The sequence below is a fragment of the Rhinopithecus bieti genome, unplaced genomic scaffold, assembly GCF_001698545.2.
Source record: "Rhinopithecus bieti isolate Rb0 unplaced genomic scaffold, ASM169854v2 scaffold_19, whole genome shotgun sequence".
Taxonomy (NCBI): domain Eukaryota; kingdom Metazoa; phylum Chordata; class Mammalia; order Primates; family Cercopithecidae; genus Rhinopithecus; species Rhinopithecus bieti.
This window is the reverse complement of record NW_016803360.1, coordinates 967135-992166: the sequence shown is the minus strand read 5'-3', so window position 1 is coordinate 992166 and position 25032 is coordinate 967135. Positions and strand designations below refer to the sequence as shown.

Genomic DNA, 25032 nt, shown 5'->3' with positions numbered 1-25032 from the left:
GTGATTCAAAGTAGGGTCCACTGGAATCCTTTCATGAGAATGGATGCAGGGATACTGAAAGAGAGAGCAAGAGCACTATCCTTTTTTGTTTGGAGCAATGTGGATATATAGACTTGGAGCTGCCGGGAGCCAGTTTTCCTCCTAAAAGGAGAAAGACTCTGTAGCAGAGGAGAATAAGGCCAACAAACAATGAGGACTGAAGGCAGTGTGAGCTGAAATGGTGAGAAAGGGTGAGAGCAGAAGGCGATGGACCCAGTGATATTGTTTGAGGACTTAGTGCAGTCTGTGGTTAAGCCAATAATTTTCTTCTTGCCTAAGATAATTTGAGATCTGTCATTTTCAACTAAAATGTCCTGCAGAATGGCAGAACAGTGAGCTTGGTGAAAAAGGACTATCATTGAGAGATACATGCTAATATATTGTTTTGCTATTAAAGCAATAAGTATGTCATGTAAATATTTTTTTTACAGAAACTGAAAAACAGAAACATTTTAGAAAGGTATTTCTGATTTGGGACCTGAGAAATGGTATGCTTTCAATGAAAGGTAAGGAACTGAGTAGGACATTACACAGAAAGAGAAGGGCATGTAGAAGAGAGTGAGAAAAAGTGGATTAAGAGGTTTTGAAGAATTTTCCGTTTCTATCCATTTTGTCATGCTAATAATAGCCTACTTAGTCACACCTCTTGAGAGACCCAAGGATAAGGCATCTACACCTTTCTGCAGACTATGACATCTACAAAGTTAGTCTGTAATGCTTCTATGAAGAAGTTGCTGGAGGAGATAAAAAGCAAGATAATGATCTATGGAAAGAATAATTCTTTGTGCCTTCAAATGTGGGGTGTCTCCTATGCCAAAGAGGTTTCGGCAACACTAGCAGTTTTAAGGAGAGACTCTATTAGGGAGATGGGAAGGAGAACAGGAGCATGAAAGGAGGGAGTGTCTTTTTGCTGGAGAAATGTTTACTTTGCAATTAGCAAAGGACAAGAAGCTTCTTTTGGAAACTATATTTGGGGGTCCAGAATTTAAATTTATGCTGATGCTCTCCGAGTCTCTCTCTAGGGAACCCTCCTAATTGGCAGGGATCTCAGTTGGCTAGAACAGGCTGTAAAGGAAGCCAAGGTCTTGGGGTCATTTCTCCAAAGGGCCGGTTAACTCAGCCTTGTTCCACAACCACAAGCTGTACCTTTAACCCTACTTAGCCATCTTACAAAAACATATTAGCACATCAACATGGTGGTCACAGAAAAAATAGATGTATTCACATTGAGACCAAAATGAAATGTAAGCAGAGAAATTTCATTTTTTCCAGCATTAACAAATGTCTTTGTAATGTGTTAGGAAAATCTAATGAAGACAGTAGCTACTGGTGGTACAAATCACAAAGGTGAAAACTGTTAACAAAGGTATATGCTTATGAAAGGGCTGATCCTCTATGGTCATTACCTTGTGGACTGATATAAACCATTTAGAATGTAAGATCTATGATGAAAAGAATTTTGTCTTTTTTTATGTACTGCTTTATCCTCAGCATCTACGAGTGCCCAGCACGTGGTGGAAGTTTAATAAATATTTGTTGAGCATATGAAGGTATCTTGGCCTCACACTTTATTTATTCTTCCTGTTCTGCCCTTTACAAATTAGAAAATACAATAGAAATAATATCCAACGCAACATGTCCTGCATCAACAGTTGACTGTTTTTTTTTTTTTTTTTTTTTTAGACGGAGTCTTGCTCTGTCGCCCGGGCTGGAGTGCAGTGGCCGGATCTCAGCTCACTGCAAGCTCCGCCTCCCGGGTTTACGCCATTCTCCTGCCTCAGCCTCCAAAGTAGCTGGGACTACAGGCGCCTGCCATCTCGCCCGGCTAGTTTTTTGTATTTTAGTAGAGACGGGGTTTCACAGTGTTAGCCAGGATGGTCTCGATCTACTAACCTTGTGATCCGCCCGTCTCGGCCTCCCAAAGTGCTGGGATTACAGGCTGGAGCCACCGCGGCCAAAGGAAGGAAGGAAATTTACAAAGGAAATACAAATCTCTTACTGTATTTCAGACAGTAAGAGATTGTTAAATGAATGAGCAATCACAATCACACTAATCTAACTACAAACAAGAGAAAGACCTCTAGGGTAGATTGCAAAAAAGGCTATAATTCTCCTGTCCCACCCTATGTATGTATGCCACCTTGCAAAGTAAGTTTCACTTTCTCCTGCCAAGAGATAAAATCTGTTTCTTCAACTCTTGAATCAGGAATAGGCTTATAACTAGTACAGGCTGACAGAATGTGGTGGAAGTAAAAACTATGCCAGGTTCTGCGCCTAGCCTCAAGAGGAATGACTTCACTTTTTTTTTACTTTGGAAGGCTGTAGGACCTCCTGCCATCTTGATTATAATAGAAACATGGCAATTTCCTCATTCTCCAGCCATCCAACAATGTGACGGAGCCCAGCCAAGATCAAAATTGCCCAGTAGGTTTCAGCCTTAATTGCCCAGCTACAATTTGTTAAGTGGTTGTTGTTTTAAGCCTCTATGTTTTGAGGTTATTTGTTACGCAGCAAAAGCTAGCTGAAACAGTCCTCATGCAGCTGATCTAAACAATGGCAAGATCATTGTTTGCTTAGGAGCTGAAGAATGCTACCACTCTATTCAATAATCTGACCACTGTGTGTTATGTCACACTCACCAATGGGTCACAAAGCACTAGATATTTATAAATATCACTAAGTGAAATCTCAGAGAATATAGACATTTTCCAGGATCGTTTATTACAAAGTCTGTTTTAGAATAGGAATACTGAAGTACACACCAATCAGCAGAAGAGCCTACAAATAATTTTTATACTATCATAGGAATGAAGGAATTACATAGATAGTAATAACAATAAGTATTTCCCACCACGAATAATGTCCACCATGATTTTTGACCACTGTTAATAAAATCCCCAAAACCTCAGGGAGCCTACAAAAATGATATGGAGCAAACTTGGTCTGAATTATAACTGCTGGTTGAGTTCTAAAAACTGATATATCAAGGATTGCAAGTAATGAAGTAAAGGTTTTTTATTTTCTGCAGAGCTTTTTCTTTAACGTTGAGAAGTTTAAGAACATATAATAGGATGTAAAATGTGTTAGAGGCAAGAAACTTAATAACTGTTATTTCATTTTTTTTCTACATTGATCCAGGTGTTGGCTGTGATTCTTCTGCTTCATTATGACACAGGGGAATCAACTGTGCATATAAAGCCTCTCAGTTCAGTCTTAAACCCAAAAACCTAGGCAACAAAGAATCCTCACAAAGATCCTGCTATTATAATGTCAATGCCAGAGGAAACAATAAGAGATTGGGGCCTGTCACTGAGGTTATCAAATGTTTTCACCTATATGGATAATACATTCTGATACTTGTCCACTGAATTTCCAAGGTGATTTGATGTTTCAGTGATTAAATTGGAGGTGGTGGGAAAGAAAAAAAAAGGAATAAAGATTGAGTAATATAGCTAAGGAGAAAAAAAATCAAATAAAACAGAGAATAGGTCATATGTGACCACAGTTAAAGAGCATCTGAAGACCAAACATGTTTTTATGAGAGACTTTAAAGATTAGTAGTGAGGTAGGAGGTAGGGCTTGACTCGTGAGGTGAGACTTGACTCTGGAGGTGGGGTTCAGACACCAGACCAAACTGAGGACTAATTAAAACAGGCATGGGGTGGAAGCACCTTTCTAAAAGACATACCCACCAATGTGCCATGTCAGTTTGCCATTGCCATGGCAACACCCAGAAATTACCACCCCTTTCCATAGCAACAACCCAACGACCTAGAAGTTACCACCCTTTTCCTAGAAATTTCTGCATAATGTGCTGCTTAATTTGCATCTAATTAAAAGAGAGTATAAATGTGCCTGCAGAACTGCCTCTGAGATGGTACTCAGGGCACACTGCCTATGGGGTAGCCCTGCTCCACAGGGAGCAGTACCTCTGCTGCTGCGGTACACTGTTGCTTCAATAAAAGTTGCTGTTGAACACTACTGGCTTGCCCTTGAATTCTTCTCTGGGCTAAGCCAAGAACCCTCCCAGGCTAAGCCCCACTTTTCAGGCTCCTCTGCCCTGCATTGGTAGTGCCTACATTCTTTCAAGGACAGTTGTACAGTTTACTATTATTAAAAGCTTAATATTTAAAATAGGTTGTAGTATATAAAAACTGTAAACTGTCAATCCTTAACAAACATACTCTAGGTCTGGTTCTAATACTTGATCAGTTTAGAAAGATGAAATTTTAAAGTATCAGGTTGAACCATATGAAACTTCTAACATTTGACCATTTATGACCTACAAAAAAGACAGTTGCATGCAGTTCAACTGAATAGATAGGAGAGTATTATGAAACAAGAAATTATTATAGCCATATAATTAATTTTGGTGGAGGGAAAGCTAAATAGTGATTCAGCAACTGGAAGGCCTGTCCACTGAGGACATTAAATTGAAAACGTGGCTTAGCCTTTAAGAGAGAATACATTCAGCCAGGCACGGTGTCTTATGCCTGTAATCCCAGCACTTTGGGAGGCTGAGGCAAGTGGATTGCCTGAGTTCAGGGGTTCGAGACCAGCCTGACCAACACAGTGAAACCCCGGGTTTACTAAAATACAAAAAATTAGCCAGGCATGGCAGCATGTGCCTGTAATCCCAGCTTCTCAGGAGGCTGAGACAGGAGAATCACTTGAGCTGAGGAGGCGGAGGTTGCAGTGAGTCGAGATCGCGCCACTGCACTCCAGCCTGGGCGACAGAGTGAGACTCCATCTCAAAAAAAAAAAAAACAAAAAAAAAAAGTCCATTCATTTACATTAAGGAATATCTCTCTGAAAACAAGAGTTGTTATTTATTACAATAGTCTACCTTTCTTGGAGGTTTTAAACATAGTAGAATATTTTTGTGTGGCTCTGGAATATTTTAAATTAAAAGAATATTAACTTTGAGTAAAATTGATTTTTGCCTTTATAGCGGGGAGCAAAATATACCAACGGTGTTCATTGGTAGCAATTGATCCTCCCCAGAATCTGAACAAGCAACCCATTTAGGTAGGGAATGGTTAGGCCCCAAGAAGGATAAAAAGAGAGACAAGAGAGACCGTTGCGTTTACACCAAGATTTCTCATCCTTGGTCCTCTTAGCAAATAATAATGTGTCTTGGGGAGCAAAGTTGTCCACAGTTGAGAACCACATTCTCGAATGTCATTATTATCTCAGCTCTGTACTTTGTTAATTTTTTTCTCTGAACCATGTCAAGAGACTCGTGCACTAACAGGTGTAGGGAAAGAGTAGAACGATCCTACTCCCCAGTGCTTAACCAGGATGACTGTCTTCAGGTCAGCTGGTCTTCATGAGGTTAAAGTAGGGAGAGGACATGATACAAATACTCAAAGCCAGTTGGCATCCACAATTTTGAGCGAATACATCCATCTATATGGATTTGATGAATTGTACTGGGAATCTTAGCTAAATATCTTGTTTTAAATCTGAATTAATATTTAATATAATAAATCCTTTCCATAGAACTCAATGATACAGCAGTGGAGTAGTTATTTTTAAGGCATAAACTAAAGGACAGAGGAGGAAACATAACAGACTCACTGCCATTTTGGCTTAGATTTTTAAAAACTGATCTTATTGTAATTTAAATATAGTACTCACAATAAACATAATATGTATTTATAATATTGGTATTACAGGACATGATTCATAACACTTTATAAGTTAACATGTAAGACATTTCCTTTATGTAATGCCTGGTAGACTTACTATACTTAATTTTGAGAAAGTACGTAAGGCAACCTAGAGTATACTCAAATAGTACAATAATACAATGATTCCCACATTTGTTTCTTCCCTGGAATGTCCCTAAACATTTTATTTCTTTCTATTTTAAAGGGTTCCTTTTCTGTTTTTCTGGTGGAATGAATGCTAGCTTGTCTTTATACCAGGAAGGTAGATCTCCACCTCACTTCCTCCAGCAATGTGCTCTTCTCTCTCCTTCCTATCCCAAGATCTTACACTAACGTGACTAATAAGAATCTTTTTCATAAAATTAACCAAAGAACAAAATTTCTTTTATTCTTTGTGAGTTGCCTTAAAACCATCTATAGGAAATTCTCTTTAGTTAATTAGTGGAAGGTGCAAATGAATGAAAATGTGTTTGTTGACTCTGCTTCCACCACCATATACCCAAAACTACCTTTTTACATCAAATGCAGGTGCACACACGTCTTCCTGAGCTGTTTCAGTTTTCCTTATCTGAGATTGTTACACACTGTATGTCCAAAAAGTCAATAAATAAAATCTGACAATCACTGGAAATGTATTTTCTCCTTGTTTACTTCTACTTAAATATGATATTTCAATACACATGTGTTAATAGTTTATATACTAGTCTGTATAATCTCTTAAAATCTATATTTTTGATATTTCAAATATATAATTCAATTAAGTTCAAGCTAGAAAGAATTGTATTGGTAATAACCTCTTACTAAAGTTAGTAATTGATGGAGAAATTCAGGCTGATTAAAAGGTAGCATGTCAAGTAAAGGGGAATAATCTGAAATACTGTAAACAAATACATGAGATAATTGAAATGTAAGGATACAACAATTAAATTTATCTCCTCGGGTTAACTTATTCTAAGCATGAGAAAATGGTAGTGAAGAAAAATGTGTGTAAGATTTTGCAACACATACATATTTAAAAAGCATCTCCCAACTAGATGAATCCACTCTGTTCCTACAAACTATTTTCTTCTATTCAACTTCTTATTTGTGCACATTTTGAAAAGTCATTTCTGGATCTTATCATTCTTCCCTGGAGATCTTGCCTTTGGCAATTTCAACGGAGCAGAAAAAATCCTGAACACATGCTCCCTATGAGTTATCTACCTCTGTCTATTGTTAACCTCTTAGGCAGGGATCACAGACCTAACTTTAAATTCAAGCTTTAATTTTATAAGAAAAGTCTTATCTTTTAGTATGCTCATCTAGAAATGCTCAAGCTATGAACATAAAAGAATTTTCTGATTTTTTTAATCTATAAGCATCTGGGAGCAACTCAAATAATAGCTATCCTAAGTGTGAGGGGAAGTCATGTCTGTACCATACCACTTTATGGTGTTTATCTTTAAAGTTGATTAAATGTTTCTAATGCTTACTCTACTTAAAATAAGAAATGTCAACTTGTATAGAAAAATATAAAGATAAAGTCCTCTATTAAATTTGCTCTAATTATATGCTTCTATGTATATGTGGGGTTCTTATCATTTAGGTTATAAATTCAAGACGAGTAATTGTCAAGATATTTTTATTATATATTATACATAATATATAAATATATAGTAGAGCCTAAATGAAGACTCTGGATAATGTTATTATTTTGATATGATGCTTGATAGAGAAGATAGGGTGGGATGTCCAGAGGTCATTATTACTTTTCTATCCGGTTTGTGTTCAAATAGGATACTGTAGGATACTGGCTAACTAAACCTTAAGAGAAGTTAAGAAAACTGGAGGATTAGAGAGATAAACAACAAAGAGAGAAGTGATTTTCTTCCTACCTTAAGTTTCTAGGCTACCTAAAAAAAGTTTTTGACAAACACCTTGAAAATAAATGAAGAAAATAAAAGTAGGACTAAATCTGGAAAGAAAATTGTAAATATGATTCGTATTTGCCACTTGTTAGTCTATATTTTATAAAATTTGAAAAAATAAAACACCTAAATTTTTCTAGTTGTATAAACTTCTCTTTTTAAATGTAAAATGTCACTGTATCCTCAGAGGGGAAGAAAACAAACCAGAAAGACACTTTTGAGCAAAATCTTATGTCACAGGGTACTATTTCAAACTTCTTCTGGTATTACTTATTTTATCTTTTTCTAAATGAGATAAATGCCAGTTTTAACAGCTGACATTTTCAATGTTAATATTTAAGTCAAGTGCTACCAAAATATACTCTATTGAAAGATCACATTCTCAAGTAAAAGTAATAAAATGTAATTAGAATAGTGATTTAATTCTGCTATTGGATAACTTTTCTTTACTTATATTTTAAAAGGAATGCATACTGAATACTGATTAATAACATACAATCTTTGTGAAAAGAATGATATGAGCAAGGACCACCTGTAAGTCATTAAATTTTAAAGAAATTTAGTAAACATAAGTAAATGTATGGCAATGGGAGCATACCAACAAGTAGAATGATGAAATATTTGACTTCCAAATCCAACTTTTAAAATCTAAGATATTTTAAATTAATTGGTAACAAATGCCAGAAAGCTTTTTCACTAGCCAGCTTTCATTCCTTAAACTAAATTTTAATCAAAACCTCCTACAAATTTACAAAAGTTTGAAGTTCTCTTTAACCCATGTCTTCAAGAATTTTTTCACATTAACTACTTGATTAGAATGGCAGAAGCAGGTTTTATAGCTTTTGGTGATGGCCAATTCTTTTGGCATAATGGATGTTTCTTTGCAAAGTACAGGTGACCCAAATTCTCTCTTGTATAAGCAATGTTCAAGTTTGCAGTGTCCTCTTCTGTGTTCCGTTTAAACCAGTTCACACGTCTATAATCTCCCTTACTCTGTGATGTTGTGATTATCTGTTTAAACATCTCAACCTTTCAAGGTGTACCTTCACAATAGAGAGACAGTATGCCATTCAGTTGTGAATCCTTAGGCCCTAGTACTGTGCATAGCCATAAAGTAAGAATATAATAAAACTAGGTTGAATGAATAAATGAATGAAATAAGCTAGTAAATGAATGAAATAGCCTAATAAACGTCAACTATGGAGAAATAAGCTAAGAAAGGTCAACTACAGAGGCAATCAAACCCCTTTGGAATTAATTGAGAAGATCATTTATAGACTTACCAGATAACTGCCATTAGTTACATAAAACTATACAACGTATTTGTAGGAAGTGGTGCTAATGATATTAATGAGAAAGATAGAAAAATGATATTTTAAAGATCGGCAACTGAGGGTCTTCTAGCTGGAAGTTTATTCACCCTAATGGATCATATTATTAAACGGTATATTTCTCCTTGTTGATTTCATAGCAAATTCTAATAGTTAATACTGATGGAATAGGTTCTGTAATCTGGTCTATAAAGTTTGTGCACTATGAAAAGAAATCTGGAGACAAATGTCTTTAATGATTTTGCTATATTCATAAAATGTGGCCTTGTTCATTTTATTCAAAATAAAGTCAGTATTAACTGTACTGGCCAGGTATGGTGGCTCATGCTTATAATCCCAGCATTTTGGGAAGCTGAGGTGGGATAATTGCTTGAGCTTGGGAGTTTGAGGTTGCAGTGAACTACGATGGCACCACTGTAATACAGCCTGGATGACAGAATGATATTCTGTCTTTAATTATATATATATATAAGCTTTTGTAGCTAAGCATATATTATATATTATATACATTATATGCTTATACATAATACATAATATATTATATATATTATATAATATTAATATAAAATATAATATTAATATATAATTATTATATTATATTAATATAAAACAATATATAATATATAATTATATATAATATATAATATTATATATATTTAATTATATATATGCTTAGCTACAAAGAGCTTACCACTAAATTGCACTACTTTGGTTTGCAGGCAGTGAGGAAAGGAATGTTTGATGGCAGTGTTTCTTTGTCTTGTTCTTATATCAAAAGTCATTAGACTTTGTATTTATGAGACTTCCCAAAGGTTTTGTAAGTACTAGGAAAGCAGATTATATTAAAGATAATGCCCTAAATGCTTACAATACAACCCAGTTCATCAAAGTTCAATTACCACACTTCTATAGTAGTTTAAAGTTCTGACATCAGGCTCCATATTTTGGAATTACCACATCTATATTCTGTAATTTATAAGCAACATTCTTGTTTGGTACACATTTTAGGATATTAGGCATGAGAGATAATGCCAAATGTTTCCTAAGAAATAAAATGAAAAGTGCAACAGATTATGAGGATTCAAACAAGCACATTTTGTTATTATGATTGTACCTCGTTCTCCCTTCTGACACTTCTTCCTTTGCACTGTACACTTTCTTGTCTCATTTGTGGGGGGACACAGGTTACCCTTTGCTGAAGGATGCTGCATTATTTCTCGGACCCGTGTTTCAGTCCCTCTTTTGAAGCCACATGTTTTTCCCTTCTTCGTGCATGGACTCCAAGGATTCCATTCACTGACCTCACAGTGCACTGAAACAGAACAGAAGAAACAGACTCAGTTGGCTCACAACTACTTTCACTATTGTTGAGTTAAAAAAAAAACTGCTTCAATCAAAGCTTGCTCAAATTTGAGCAGAAATCTTGCAGATCAAAGTTGGACAAGATGACCTAAATATAAAAACAAGAGAATGGGAAAGGCAGAAATTGAATGTTTTCAGTTTGGTACTCATTATCAGGTAAACTCATTTTGCATTGGATTTCCTTTTCTCTAGATTGATTAGCACAGGCACTAACCTTAATATAATCACTAAAATTGATCAATTCTTTATACTTTCCAGAGCACTGCTGCAATTGTTGATTGATCCTGACCTGAATTTGAAGAACACTTGTTATACTATGTGTTAGAGAATTGATTCTCAAACTTTAGCATGCATCAGAATCACTTGGAGGGCTTGCTAAAACAAAAAATGCTGGAGCTTTCCCCACCAGCCCCCACCAGAGTTTCTGATTCAGTTATCTGGGGTAGGGCTGTGAATTTGCCTAACAATACAGGTAATGTTGATTTGCAGGTACTGGGAACACCGTTTGAGAAACTCTGTGTTAAAGAATGCTTGAGCAGAAAATGAATCCAGGTCTTTGGTCTACTATTTACTGCCTTTTCTTACTTCATGTGCTGTTGTATGCTTGAATATTGATATCTGTTACTGAGTATGGTTCAGACATAGCAGTGTCTATTATATGTGAATTGTGGGTCAATTTCAGCTGATAACCGGCTTCTAAAATTAACCCAACCAAGTGATTCCTAAGATGACCTGACGTACTTTTTCTGAAGCTTCTTTTGGAGATTTGGTTCCTTTTTCTGTATTAGTTTCTTTTTTTCAATAATGGCTTTCTCAGGTTGTAACAGATTTTTGCACTTCTAAAGAAAAGAAACATCTACAAGGTGCTATCTATGTCCCTAAAACTTTCTAATGTATAACAACAGCTAGCAACAGTAACTCTTTCAGATGATTTAAGACTGTCTTTCCACAAAAAGAAGTTTCCAGTAACCTCCCTTATTGCCTTCTGATTTAATGATTCCTTACTTTAGAGCAGAATACTATCTCTCATAATAGCCTCAAGAAAGATAACTTAAATGTTTTAGAAATTTAAATCCATTTATGATACATTTTTCACAGGCCTTTTCAGACAGTTTTAGGTCCCTGAGTGCAACACGGAATTAAATGAAATTGATTAAATACATGACTTTAAGTTTCTGTTAAGTGAAATGAACTCTATTGAACCATTTTAAAATAGTCCTCATGCTCAGTTATACCATTACAATTTTCATTCAAGAGTAGAGTAAGTCAATTAATAGTATTATAATCTCTTTTTGGTTATGGATATTATCTTGCAGCATCCCATTCTGATATTAACCATTAAAAACTAGTGTGTCCTTAGCATTACAAAAAAAAAGCACCTCCAAAAAAGCAAATGAGAAGAGGAAAGTCAATGTTTGTGAGCTGTCACTTTGTCCAGTATTCATTTAATTCCAGAATTAAGAGGACTGAATTAGAAAAACTTATCTGATGTGCAAGTGACCAGAACTTCGGTGCTCTTTTATAATAGCAAAAGTGGTCTAAGCAAATGTATACTTGGACTTCAGAAAAACATATTTAAAAAAATACAGCTTAGGTAATTATTAGTTTATAGTCAGAAGATGAATGGTTTTAAAAATTAAATTCTAAGGACAACCTTAGATAGTTTCATTGGAGGAGGGAACATATTCAAAACTAATGAGTTTAGGTAGTAAAAAGCTCTAATGAGACCAGAGAGCTAAAACACCATGAGATGAGGCAAATTTATCTTAGAGAAATACTGTAGAATAAACGTACAATGTTAGCATCCAAATAATATTTCCAGAAAAAAAATGAAAACTGAAAAAAAGTGCTAAAGACAACACAAAAGGTGATTTAAGTTCTATTCAGATCCTTTAATGAACAATGTAGAATCGAGGCACTCCTTGGTTAAGAGGTAGTTAAGAAAAAACAGAATATTCACCTTCTGTGTTCCTTCTAGCTTCTGTATTAAGAACAATCTGAAAACTGGAAATCTTTAGCTATTCCCTAATGAAGCAAATGAAGCACATGTCTCATAAAGGCAATGAGCTTGGGTTCCTGGGAATGATTGTGCTGTGGTTGATCATCAGTGCGAGACGCTGTAAAAGCGATTCCCGAATTGGCAAGAAAGCTGAATAGGATGTCCTACTAGTAACGTCCTACTAGTAATGACTTTACTTGTCATTTTGCTCTAATTCTTGTTGACCAGTTGCATGGTTACATATAGAACACAGCAAGGGAATGTCCCTTGCTACTCAGTGCTTGGAGTGAGACATATTCTCTCTGTGATTTCTTGAACAAATCCAACTCTCTAAGAGAAGCAATGAGGGTGACAAAATGACAGTGCAGAAAGGAAGCAAATATCTGGAGCACAAAGTGAAAAGAATATGTTCTCTTATAAAATTTGGTTCAGTGGATGTTTCTGTTCCATTTGACCTGCAAACCATGGAAAGCGGATATATTGTGGCATACCTCTTTCATCCCAGCCCTGTATCAGGGTAGCATTTCCTCTGTTTATGACTTTTCCTCTCAATTTAAAATCTCGATAGGAAACTAGAAATACGGCATGGATTTTAGCAATGAGAAAGACACATTCTTTTTGTTGGGTGAGTATTGGGAAGCTGAAGTCAAGTTACTAATTACAGCACTGAAAATAACTTAAAATGTTTCTTTGGGGTCATCATTTTGGCTCTTCAGATCCTAGTTTTCACATCTGTAAAAGGAACAGGCTTTAATATTCCTTCATGATATAGAAGCAGGTCATCATCATCTTCCCTGAAATTCTGGACTGGACTAAAGGCATGGCAGGTGTAGTACCTGTAGGCTAGGCACCATATGATGGGAGACATATCTTATCGAGCAAACAACAGGAGCCAGCCCTGAACGAAAGTTGGTGATTTGTATCACTACAGTGTCCTAGGTCATTTGCATCTGTTAAATAAACCAAATTCAGTAACTGGCCTTTGGACTGCTAAACTCTCTTCCAAAATATATAAACTTAAATGTAGTTGTGTTAAGAAATAAGTAGTCTTAGTCTTACTAGTAGTATGAATTATCAGTAAGCTTTAAAGACAAATCCAATAGTGCCAAGTGTGAAATGATCTCCCTGACAGAAAAGCATTAATACATTTCAGGTAAACAGCCTTTCCAGAACTGAATGTTACACCTTCAGCAACTGAAAAAATCTAACCATGTGCCTTTTTTTTCTGGGTAGAGAAATGTTGCAAACATTCTGCTACTCATCCTGAATTTCTGCTCTTGAATATTCCACAGATGTGTTTTCTATTTTTTCCAGTGTTTGGAACTTATTACCTCTAATCATCAGCCCTCAGGACCTATAAGAAAAATAACTTGTAGTGCTTTTATTTTGTACTTTTACCCTATTCCTAGGTTGCTTTTTTTCCATGTGTTTTACAACTAGAGAAGAAAAAAAACGTAACAAAAATGAGCCACAAACTATTTCAAGACTGTTGTTTTCCAGATGCTTCTAAAATTATCTTTAAAATATCTATTTATTTTATTCTATCAAAAACATTGTTTAGAAATAAAAGTGCTGTGGTGGACTTGAAATGGTTAACCCACCACTTTAGAGTTATTACTCCAGCACTTTAGATTCTAAGGGACTCCTAAGATGGGGACCCCAGGGGAGTCCTGGAGACTATCTTGTACTGAATCAGGAGGGCAGTTGTGTGGATATGCCAACATCACCGCAGCATCAAAGGTTCTTATAATTCTTGCCCAGGGGATTTTGAGATTTCCTAGGCTATTTTCCCATTTGGTTTAGCATCTGCTTCCCAAGTGTTCATCAAAGTTGTAGCTGTAGTAGCTGCACAACGTTTAAAAGAGGGAAAATATAGCCTGACAGTGATCTGTTATTTAGACAAACAACTTGTCTGAGGGACCTCCCCTTCAGGAAATTCAGCCTGCAATTAATCAGACCCAGGGACTGTCTCAATCTGTCAGTTTGAGTAAGTCCACAATCCTCTTTATTATATATCAATACCCGTGGAAGCAGAATACTTCAGCATAGCAGTGTGAGAGAAAAAGAGTGAGATTTCAACTAAATCAATTCCAGTTCCTAGGTCTTTGATCCATTTACTGAGCATTAATGGGCTGTGTCAAGAGAATATTTGTTCCCTCCTTGGAAAATAACTTTGGTCATTAGTTGAGATTAGACCTAGGTGTTTTATGAAACTGTTGCTTTAAGGTAAAAGTTAAGTTCAAGACATATATGTATGTCACATAACAGATCACTGTCAGATATATATATGTGTGTGTGTGTGTGTGTGTGTGTGTCTTGACTGAATTTTTACTTAAATAAAATTCATTAAATAATAATTTAAATAAAAGTCATTAAATAATAATAAAATAAATCTATCATAAATGGAAAAGTTGAAACAATTATTGACAGTCCTTAAGAAATAAGGAAGCACCCACTATATTAAATTGTACTATAATACATACTAGATAAGGTTATAAAAAACACCTTTAAGAGAGTATCTTTGTAAAGAAGGATAGGGACAGTCTTAAGAGATCTCAGCCCAAGAACTTTCAAGTTCTTTTGACAAAGGACTTTGAAAAGCACTTCCATGGAGGCTGACATTATCACTTCTTCAAATTATTCCAGGTTCTCCTTACCAATATTGACACACTCCATAGTATGGTTGTTGGCTTCCAACCCTTCTGGGCAATTGTCAAGGCACTTTCCAAGGTGTAAGTAAAATCCACTTTTACATTTTGTGCAGAAATTTTTGTTGAAACAGGTATCACAGTCAGCTTTGCATTCTGAAAGAGAAAAAACAAAGAGAAATATGCCTGCATTATGTTCTCTTAACATAAAGCTATCTTTAAAACATAAAGTTTTATGTTCTGCATGTGTCAAACACAGGCACACACAACTTTAGTATCAAATAAACACCTGAAGTCCAAAATTATTTTGCCAGACTGAATTCAGGATTCCTTCACAGTGATTTAGTTGGTGTACATTGGTTATTGATTTTAAAATCATTATACTGATTGCCCTATGAAAAAATCTTTGTTTTGTATATATATATAGCCAACAATATTTATAAGATGAAATATCTGTTTATATTAAGTGATAGTGAAAATGTTTCATCAGAACCTTAAGAAAATATACAAAGGATATTGCCTTCACGTTGTTCTTGAGGGCTATTGATTCTTACAACAAATATTTGATTGCTTACTATGTGCCAGGCATTGTTTTTTATATTGGTTGACAGCAATGCACAAGAGAGGTAAGAGTCAGGCTTCAGAAAGTTTACATCCTGGGAGAGGACATGTGGTAAACAGTAACAATAGTTCACCCTTATATGGTGCTTACTGTAAGCCAGGATTGCTATAATGTTTTACAATATTATTAAGTCATTTAAAGTTTATAACAATCCAATGAGGTAGTCATTGGTATAATTTCATTTTACACATAAGGAAACTCAGGCTAACAAAGGTTATGAAACTAACCCAGGACAACAGATCAGACTGCTTTTTGAAACCAGACAGTCTAGTTCCAAAGTGATAAGTGCTCTGTAAAACAAACAAACAACAACAACAACAACAACAACAACAACAACAAAAGCAACAGCAAATGGTGGGAAAAAGAGATGGAGAACGGTTGACAGGGGGAACAGGCTGATTATTTTGGATAAAATGATCATGGAGTGTCTCTCTGAGAAGGTGACATATGAGCAAAATCATCAATGAAATAAGACAGCCAGCCATGCAAAGATGTGGGCAAAAAGCTTTCCAGCTGCTAGAACAGTCAGTGTAGAACATAACTGCAAAGGCTTGAGGTGGGAAGATCTTACGAGAAGGCAAGTGAGGCTGGTGCAAAATGGCTGAGGGGGAGTTGTAGGAGATGAGTTTGGAGAGATGGATGGAACTACATATGATATTTGAATAGAGTGGTATTTCCTAATTTACATTTTTGAGAAAGCACACTTGGTCTGCAGTGTGAAAAACAGGTTTTCAGGGTCCAGATGACAGTACTCCCAACATTTATTTCCAATTGATAAATAAATGTTTCAGTTGCTCTGGAATCTCTCTTGAAGTCAAAATAGCTGAAATGATTCGGCAAGTTAGTTAATACTTGGATTTTGTGTTGATAATGGAAACTCAGATGGAATTGAGACTTGCAATACTTTTCTATAGGTTCAATGAGCAATAATCATACTCCCAGCCTTTGCTTTCAGAATTAAAAAGAAACCCAAAACATGAGTGCTTTTTTGTAAGTTAGTGATACAAATTTTCTTGTTCTGATGGTTAAGTCCAAGTACGGTTTAGCCTAATCATCAGATAAACATTATAGTTTACTTAACATTGAATATTACAAATATATTAGAGGCCATTTCAATCTGGAAAAGTCACCAAGGATGAGATAAAAATACAATTTTGTGTAGGCACTTACTTGTACACTTATTTATATCTGGATATCGAGTTCCATAATATCCACTTGGACATGAAGAGAGACACACTCCAATCTGCTTCATGCCAATTCTTTCCAGAACAAAAAATAGTCTGGGCTTACATGACAAACATCCATTGTAATCTGAACATGTTGCACAGCCTCCTTGGCAGCCTTGACTGACGTTAGGATGCACTGCGGAGACAAATGTAGAAAGACATTACAAAGGTTAAATCACAGATATAAAAGTTAAATGACATTTTCTGGGCAGGATATACATTTTCTTTCATTAGGTTTCAATTCGTTGGTAATAGGTAAATGAGGTGGGATTTTTTTCCTATCATTTTTTATGATATTTTATTTCCCTTTAGCACATGTATTATTTTTAATTTCAAAGTTCTTAAAATTGAGCATTTGAAAAATAAGACTATACTGCCTCAAAGGACTTATCTATGTATGTGTGTGTATACATATTCTCTTTATATGTAATATATAGTATAATTATGTCTAACTAATTATATATATATTCTCTTTATATATATAATATCCTCACTGAACTAGCACCTTGGGAGATTGGGGACTGGTAATTTTGTGCTCATTTACACAGTGAAATTAATACACATTTGCTTTGCTTTTCATTTACGTAATGGAGGATAAGCATATATTTCTAATTTCTTCAGTAAGTAAAATAATGTACACTAGGGCTTAACTTGAGTAAGGACACTAAGTTTTATAATATGTTTTGAACTGTGGTGTATTAGAGAACACAATATTACTTTTTGATCCAATGCAAACTGATGCTGAAACTATGTTAGCTGTTGAGCACCCCACAATTCCTTCATGAAATATTTCTTCTCACACGAGCTTAATCATTGCCAGTTCAAACAGATATAATGGTGAAAATGTGATACTTGTCTCACCAGTGTTTCCATGTGGATCTGTGACTACTTATGGTGATTTATGTTCAATATTTTCTCTTTCGGGACTGGAGTCTTACAGTTTCTGTGCCCTCATCTTCTACTTACTCGAGTGAAATGTATATTTGGTGAGAATGGACCAGTCTACCTTAAGAATCACTGTTACACACATTCCAGGGTTTCCAAGAGTTACCAATGTGTGAGTTAAGAGTGTTTGTTAGCAAGTCTGAACAAACAGAAACAAATATTTGGGAGACTTATGTTTACTTAAGATCATCACAACTTTAAATCTTCTTTTGACTATTAACTAGTCATCATCACCTCTGCATGAACTGGTAAAAACTGCTGACTAAGGGGGCGTTTCTCGTGTAGCTGGTGTTTAGGATTATTTCTTTTCCTATTGTGTTCTTCACTCAAGTATATTGCTAATAGCTTTATCGTCCTTTGAAGATGCCAGAGGAAAAAAAAATCATAATCCTTAGAGAAAGAAAGATTGATGCACAGGAATCTAAAGGCATCCCAGTGTATTTCTGGCTTCTTTTGTTGGTAGTAGAAGGAGTAGACTCTGATGGACCTTAGCACAGTTAAGTCTGTCTTTACAGTGACGTTTGGTTATTGCTAAGTTCTTTACCACAAAAACAAATCCCTCCAGGCTTAGTTAGAAGAGGTACCCATAAGACCAAACAGCCTTACCACAGGAGTGCACGAGTTAGTTACAGAGAGGTCATTCGGTTGACCAGCATCCTCTGCCTGTAGGAAACCATCCCCGAATCAGCCACAGGAACCACAAGCAGCTCATTCTCATTCCAAGACGTTTTGTAAATAAACTAAGGAAATGTGTGGGGGAAGGGAAGTCTGCTTTTCCTGTGCATGCTCCTCTGTGGGGGTGGGGCAGTCACATAAAGTGGCACAGGAGGTTTAGACATTACAGGGCCTGGGGGACTTGTAAGTGAAACTACTTTCCAAGTAACAGGGTCATTTTTCATGCCAGTAACTCAGCATTGGTGACTTACAGAAAACGTGTACATATTGTAAGCTTGCAAAGATCCTAGAAGGGAAAAGGGGCAAGAGATTTCCATGTGTTCAGACATGTGTTCAGAATCTATCATTATCCATTTCAAGAAGCAAGAGGTGTAGATAAAAACTTGTAAGACCTTTTCATAGACTTGTCTATGGAAGAGTGACCCTCAACTTGAAAGAAAAGTGCTTCACACTCAGGGCACTAAGAGACTCTGGGTTTAAGGAAGATGAACCATATTGGTCCATGCCAATCCATACCTATCTCTGAAATGTGGCTGCTGAAAGAATACACACAGTTCTAATTTTATGTATTCTGAAACTTTTGCCAATTATGATATAATTTTAAATATATCAATTATTAATGTAACCATGATTTACATATTCAGAGCTTCAAAAAGTGACGTTCCTTAAGATAAATTTTATTTTAAAAACTAGGTTTTGAATGTTTGGAATGTTCTTCAGGAGAGAGCTTTGAATAAGTCTCATGATTGTAACCGTATCCACTGAAATTACGAGATGTGCCAAATACCTTGCTTGATTCCCTCTGTCTCTAAAACTTTTACTGATGAAATGCAGCACAGTCAACATTGTGCTACAATAATTCTTTTTGCTTTTTTTTCATATTTTGATTTCCTAGGCAAAGGTTTTTTAAAATTTTGATTTTTGGAAAAGCAAGAAAGACCTAATTGTCCCAACTTGCAATAAAATTTTGTGTCTTAATCAATGAATTTTGAATATGGCAATAAATTTTGAATATCAAATGATGGCAAACCTTATTTCTTCAGGGAGGTTTAAATGCTGGCTGTGGGAAGAGAGAGAAATGGAGACTATGAAGCTCAGATTCAATGAGTCTAGACTTTTTTATGGTTATGTAGCGTAGTGACAGCTTTCTTGAATGCCGTATAAGGATCACACAAATTACACAGTCAGTATTACACAACTAGGTACAAATTTCCCAAACTTCATTTTAAGGCAAGAGATTTTACTTTTTATATGGAAACCACAAAAACTTTGGTCTATATTGACTGTAACAACACTTTCAGCCATAAAATCTTGTGATTCTGAGACAGAAAATAGAATTTGACTTTCTCATGTGTCTTTCTTTTTATTACCCATTCAATATTAACTTCATTTGCATTTCTAAATCACCTTTTTCAGACACCATTTTCCTACTATTATTTGAAGTTGTTGGTGGAGAGGTAGGGAATGTTTCACAGAATCTCAGTGTTTGAACTTAATCTTAGACAACGAGTTGGAGTTTATCAGTACCTAAGTGGCCATGTGTGGCTAGAGAAGGAAACACTACAAGGAAGGAAATGACCCGAGCTGGGAAGGAGACTGGCATGAGTTTGATGCAACTGGTGCATAAGTAGTGGGGAATGAAGATATGAGGAATAACAAGAAGACTGGAAGCATAAAATAGATCTATATTACAGAAACTTTTTTGAGATAGGCCAGTGAAATTCTTCTAAATATAGGGTGTTTCAATCACACCAGTGATTGAAATATAAGATTTGAATTGGAAAGGAAATATCCCTGGCAGTGTGGCAGGCATGCAAACTAGGAAAAGAATAATGCAGTGGTCAAGGTAAGAGGCTGATAACTTAAAACACGGCAGAGGCAATATAATGTAGTCAGGAAGGGATGTATGTTTCAAGGATATTTAGGAAGTGGTATCAATCAAATATAGTGGCCAATGGCATGTAGGCTGAACAAGAAAGAGGATTTGAAAAGGTGTGTTTCTAGGTCCAGTCAGTGAATAGAGAGGGGAGGGGCTACCAGGGGAGTAAAAGCCTACAGCTGGAGAGTAGAGCATGGTGCATAGAATACCAATGTTTAAAAAGATAAACCTGGCTTGGAATCATTAATTTTGCAGATTTTGTGAAATATCCGGAGAGTGATGCTTAATAGATGGAGCTTACTTTGGAGTGGCTGTTGGAGATGTACACATGAGTCTCTGACAGTGGTTACTTAATTAGAAAAGGCATGGGAGCTACTGGGCCTGGTACGGTGGCTCACACCTCTAATCCCAGGAGGGCTGATCACATGAGACCAGGAGTTTGAGACCAGCCTGGCTAACATGGAGAAACTCCATCTTTACTAACAATACGAAAATTAGCCCAGTGTGGTGGTGCACGTCTGTAATCCCAGCGACTGTAACTGCTTGAGCCTAGGAGTTGGAGATTGAAGTGAGCGCAGATCACGCCATTGCACTCCAGCCTGGGAGACAGAGTGAGACTCTGTCTAAAAAAAAAAAAAAAAAAAAAAAGGAGGGGGGAACTAATGAAAACTCACAGAAAAAGAGGACATCATGCAAAATAGGGGACATTTGGTAAGAGAACAAAATGTATTATCAGCAGCTTTAAACAATACTTTGAATTTCTAGGTGACTCACTGTTGCTTTCAAAGCATACTCAAATGCTAAATTAACTGTGGTAATTGCCTTATGATATAAGTAAGTAGAAGCTATCATAATCATTTATTCTGAAACTTCAAACTTGGACTCAAATGAATGCTGTAACTAGCTGGAAAAATAGTGAGTTTAGATAAGAGGTGAAAATAGAGATCTTTGATATCTGGTAACTATATCTTTATATATAAGTAAACTTTAGATGTGTAATGGGGGTAGATACGAATGGGAAAATGGGCAGAATTCATGGATACTTTAAATTGAGACTTTCTACTAAAAATGTGTCACATACACAGTGAAATTAATATGTCTATCCTTAAAATTAAGAAAGAGGGAAGTATTATTTCTTGTTTATTATGGTTAGTTGTATGAAAAGGGTGTACACTGATACATAACTTAAACCTACTTTCAGTGTCTGAACTGTCAACACTCCCTGAGTAAGAAACTTCAATTTCACTATCTGTTAAAGAAGGCTTCCTACTATTTGATAACCTTTAACTTGTGATACATAACTAATGCAACCATTTCTAAGAGACTTGCTATTATCATAAGAGTTAATTCAACTTTGATAAAACATCCAGAATATAGAATTTTAAACAGAACCAGAACATTTGGTCAATATACAACCTTTCGCTACCTATTTTCAATGTTTATGATGAATCAACTGATACATTATTGGGAACTAAATTCTGTTTCTGTGACAACTTAAGTGCAAGCTTCAAGCATTTGCTTTACTTTAATTTACTTCTAAAACTCAGTTACAAATGTACTAACAGCTACTATAAGTTGTCATGTGAAAAAAATCCACTATTGCATGCTGCCAATTACTGCTGATGATCATTTATTTGTAGCTAATTTCCAGAAATGTAAATTTTAGTAGACTTTAGACTAATAAAACAGGCTTGACTGAGTTGAAAAGAAGTCCCAGATAATAAAAGTAACATTGATTTTATAATCTAATTAAAATTAATAAACTCACAAATTTGATCTAAGTTATTTTTAGCAACAACAAAAACATCATATACAAAGTCTCTCCAAAGCATACTTGTCTGCACAACATTCGCTGCCTGTTTTTCTGTATGCAGTGGCCTTAAGAGACAGGGTAGAGAGAAGAGACCAACTGAATTCTACAATCAAAGGTTTTTTTCACATCTGTCCTTTCCTCCATGCCTTCTCTTTTTAGAAGTGTGCTCACATTGACTGTATACTTCCTAAGGGAAGAGGTCTCATGGTTTGATAATTTCTTCCTCTTTTTTCCTCTATAGTTTCAGGAATTTGAGATAATTCCCACCTTCCATTCAAGGCAGTTATTTATTGAATATGTTCTCAATAAAGTGTTTTTGATTATTGAAGGAATGAACACAATACATATAAAAAAGCTACATTTAAAAAAATAATAATAAACATGTTGTTAGGTGCAGTGGCTGACACCTGTAATCCCAGCACTTTCCTTGAGCCAAGGAGTTTGAGACCAGCCTGGGCAACATAGCAAAATCCTGTTTCTACCAAAAAAAAAAAAAAAAAATTAGCTGAGCACGGTGACACACACCTATGGTCCCAGCTACGCAGGAGGCTGAGGTGGGAGGATCCTTTGAGCACAGAAGGCCCAGGCTCCAGTGAGCCAAGATTGCACCACTGCACTTCAGCCTGGATGACAGAGTGAGACCTTGTCTACAAAAAAAAAAAAAAAAAAAAAAAAAAAAAAAAAATTTGAAGTAGTAAATATTTAACAGAAAGTATCTATAATAATTTAAGTGGGCTGTGCCTATGAATATCTGGCAAAGAAATCAAGTTCCAATTACATAAAGTTTGAATGCTTAATTATGAAATCAATCATCCAAAGTAAAGCCACATAACAGCTTTTTTATGTGTCATTTACTTCAGTAATTCATTCCCTTAGAGAAAGTGTGGCGCTTTTTCTCGCCTAAGTTAGGACAACGCATTTCTACCATATCTTGGGACTTGATTATTACAGAGTCACATTTAACTTTGGAGTAATATTACACTTATTGAAAATTAAGAGATGTTTCCCGATTCCTCTGGAATGTTTGGCAATGTTCACTTTAAGTCTAATGTTAAAAATTTGAATTATTTGGCTGTCTCTCTAAACTTCTGCCCAGTCAACCCAAGAAAATATTCAGAGTCAATGTTTCTTATTTATTCATGTGTTAAAGCTTCTAAAGTAGAGCTGACAATGGCGGGGTCTCTACAACCATTTAGGCAACTTGAGAAAGTTAGGTATAGATAGCAAAATAAGTACAAAAGATTTTTTGAATAAATATAATTATTTATTGGGATACAACATTCCTTTTGGATCATGAAACTGCGATATTTGGGTGAATACAGATTTATTCATTATTATATTTTATTGATAACTTATTGAAAGAACCACATGTTTATATATCCAAATATATACAGACCCTGCCATTTTTGAAATACTGTTTATCATCTGATGGTTTAGGGTTTTAATATACCAACGTTTTAACCATTAAGTCAATTAAAATTCACCTATGCTATTTAAATATGTGCACATATGTGTTTATATGTATGTGTGTGCATGTGTATATGGATACACACACATATATGTGTGTATATACATATACATATGCAGGCATACATGCCCATGCATGCACACACACACCAACATACAAATTCTATTGGTCTTTCATCAAACTCAAAAGTACAGACATTAATTGAACTGTAACAGCTAGGATAATAGAGTCTGCTGTATATTTTGCCCTACTAAATCAACATTTAATCTGAAAGTTTGTGCCTACACCAAAGGTTGAAAGAATTCCTAAGAGTCTCAGAGAGGAATGTCTTCACCAGCTGCTGAATATAGCCCAGTTGGTGCGCCACCATTATTATGTGGGGAAACGTACTGTTTTTAATGGAAATGGTTTCTTTGAGAACTTGGAAAATCTTTCTTTTTCTCTTACTGAATAATAATTTCCTGAAGGGAGTCTAATATTTATATTCTATAAATACTTTAAAATAAAACCACAGCAATAAGACAAACCTAACATTAAACAGCAAATAGCTGGGCTTTCCACTAAAATCAAGTCAGCCCCAAATATTAAGAAAATGGCTAGCAAATGATGGTAGCTGTAGAATTCATGAAATCTAAGATATGATGAATATTTGGGAGCTCAGTGCCAACCTGCTAACTGAAGGCTATGCTTTGCCTAACCACATCTAGTACAGAATCAGGACTAGAAATGAAAGATAGATGCAAGTAGGCTTCACTGTATATGGATACACTGTGGAAACTATGATTAAGGTTTTCAACAAAAATTTCACCCACAGTGTGCTCAACATTTCATGTGATGCAGGAAAGGCAGGAATGAATAAGAAATCTAGTTCCTGAAGACGTGATATTCATCAGGTAATAAGTAAGTAAACAAGGAATCAAATAGTTAAAGATCGTAATGAGTGTTGTTAAGGCAACAAACAGGTGGGTAAGGCAGAGAATAACTCTGGGAAGCTTCCTTAAATACATGTCAGGGAAGACCCTTTAAGGCTACTCTTAGCCAAGGCCTATAGAATAAGAAGGAGTCATCACATAAACCCAGGAAGAGTATTTCAGGTAGAGCACCAGCAATGCAAACAGTATAAAGCCGTGGGAGAAGCTGGGCACAAGGCTTAACATGACAGGAACCAATGAGGCTGCAGTGTGGTGAGTGCTAGAAAATGAGTTACAAAGGGTGGCTGGAGCCAGATCCTCCCATCCCTTGAGGGCCAAAGTAAAGAACCTAAGTACATGTAGCTTCTGCATTTCTAAGTAAATATTAGAAGGAAAGGAAAGAACACATTTTGCCTGATATAGTTACTTTAATTTGTGTTAATTTTATGGATCTTGGAACAGAAACAGCATCTTGTATTCCATGAAAATATGTTCTCTTATTAACTTTTATATTAGAGGTGAATATTCTAACTAG

At 35.6% G+C, this 25032-nt stretch overlaps 1 protein-coding gene across 1 annotated transcript in view; it reads right to left on the bottom strand.

The window, feature by feature from the left end:
• RSPO3 (R-spondin 3) overlaps positions 1–25032 on the bottom strand; it is a 77207-nt gene that overhangs the window by 30691 nt on the left and 21484 nt on the right. The window contains exons 2-4 of the mRNA XM_017879492.1: positions 16751–16942; positions 14968–15114; positions 10064–10261 (exon numbers count right to left, since the gene is read on the bottom strand). Coding sequence (XP_017734981.1) covers positions 10064–10261; positions 14968–15114; positions 16751–16942 — 537 coding nt within the window. The remainder of the gene's footprint in view (positions 1–10063; positions 10262–14967; positions 15115–16750; positions 16943–25032) is intronic.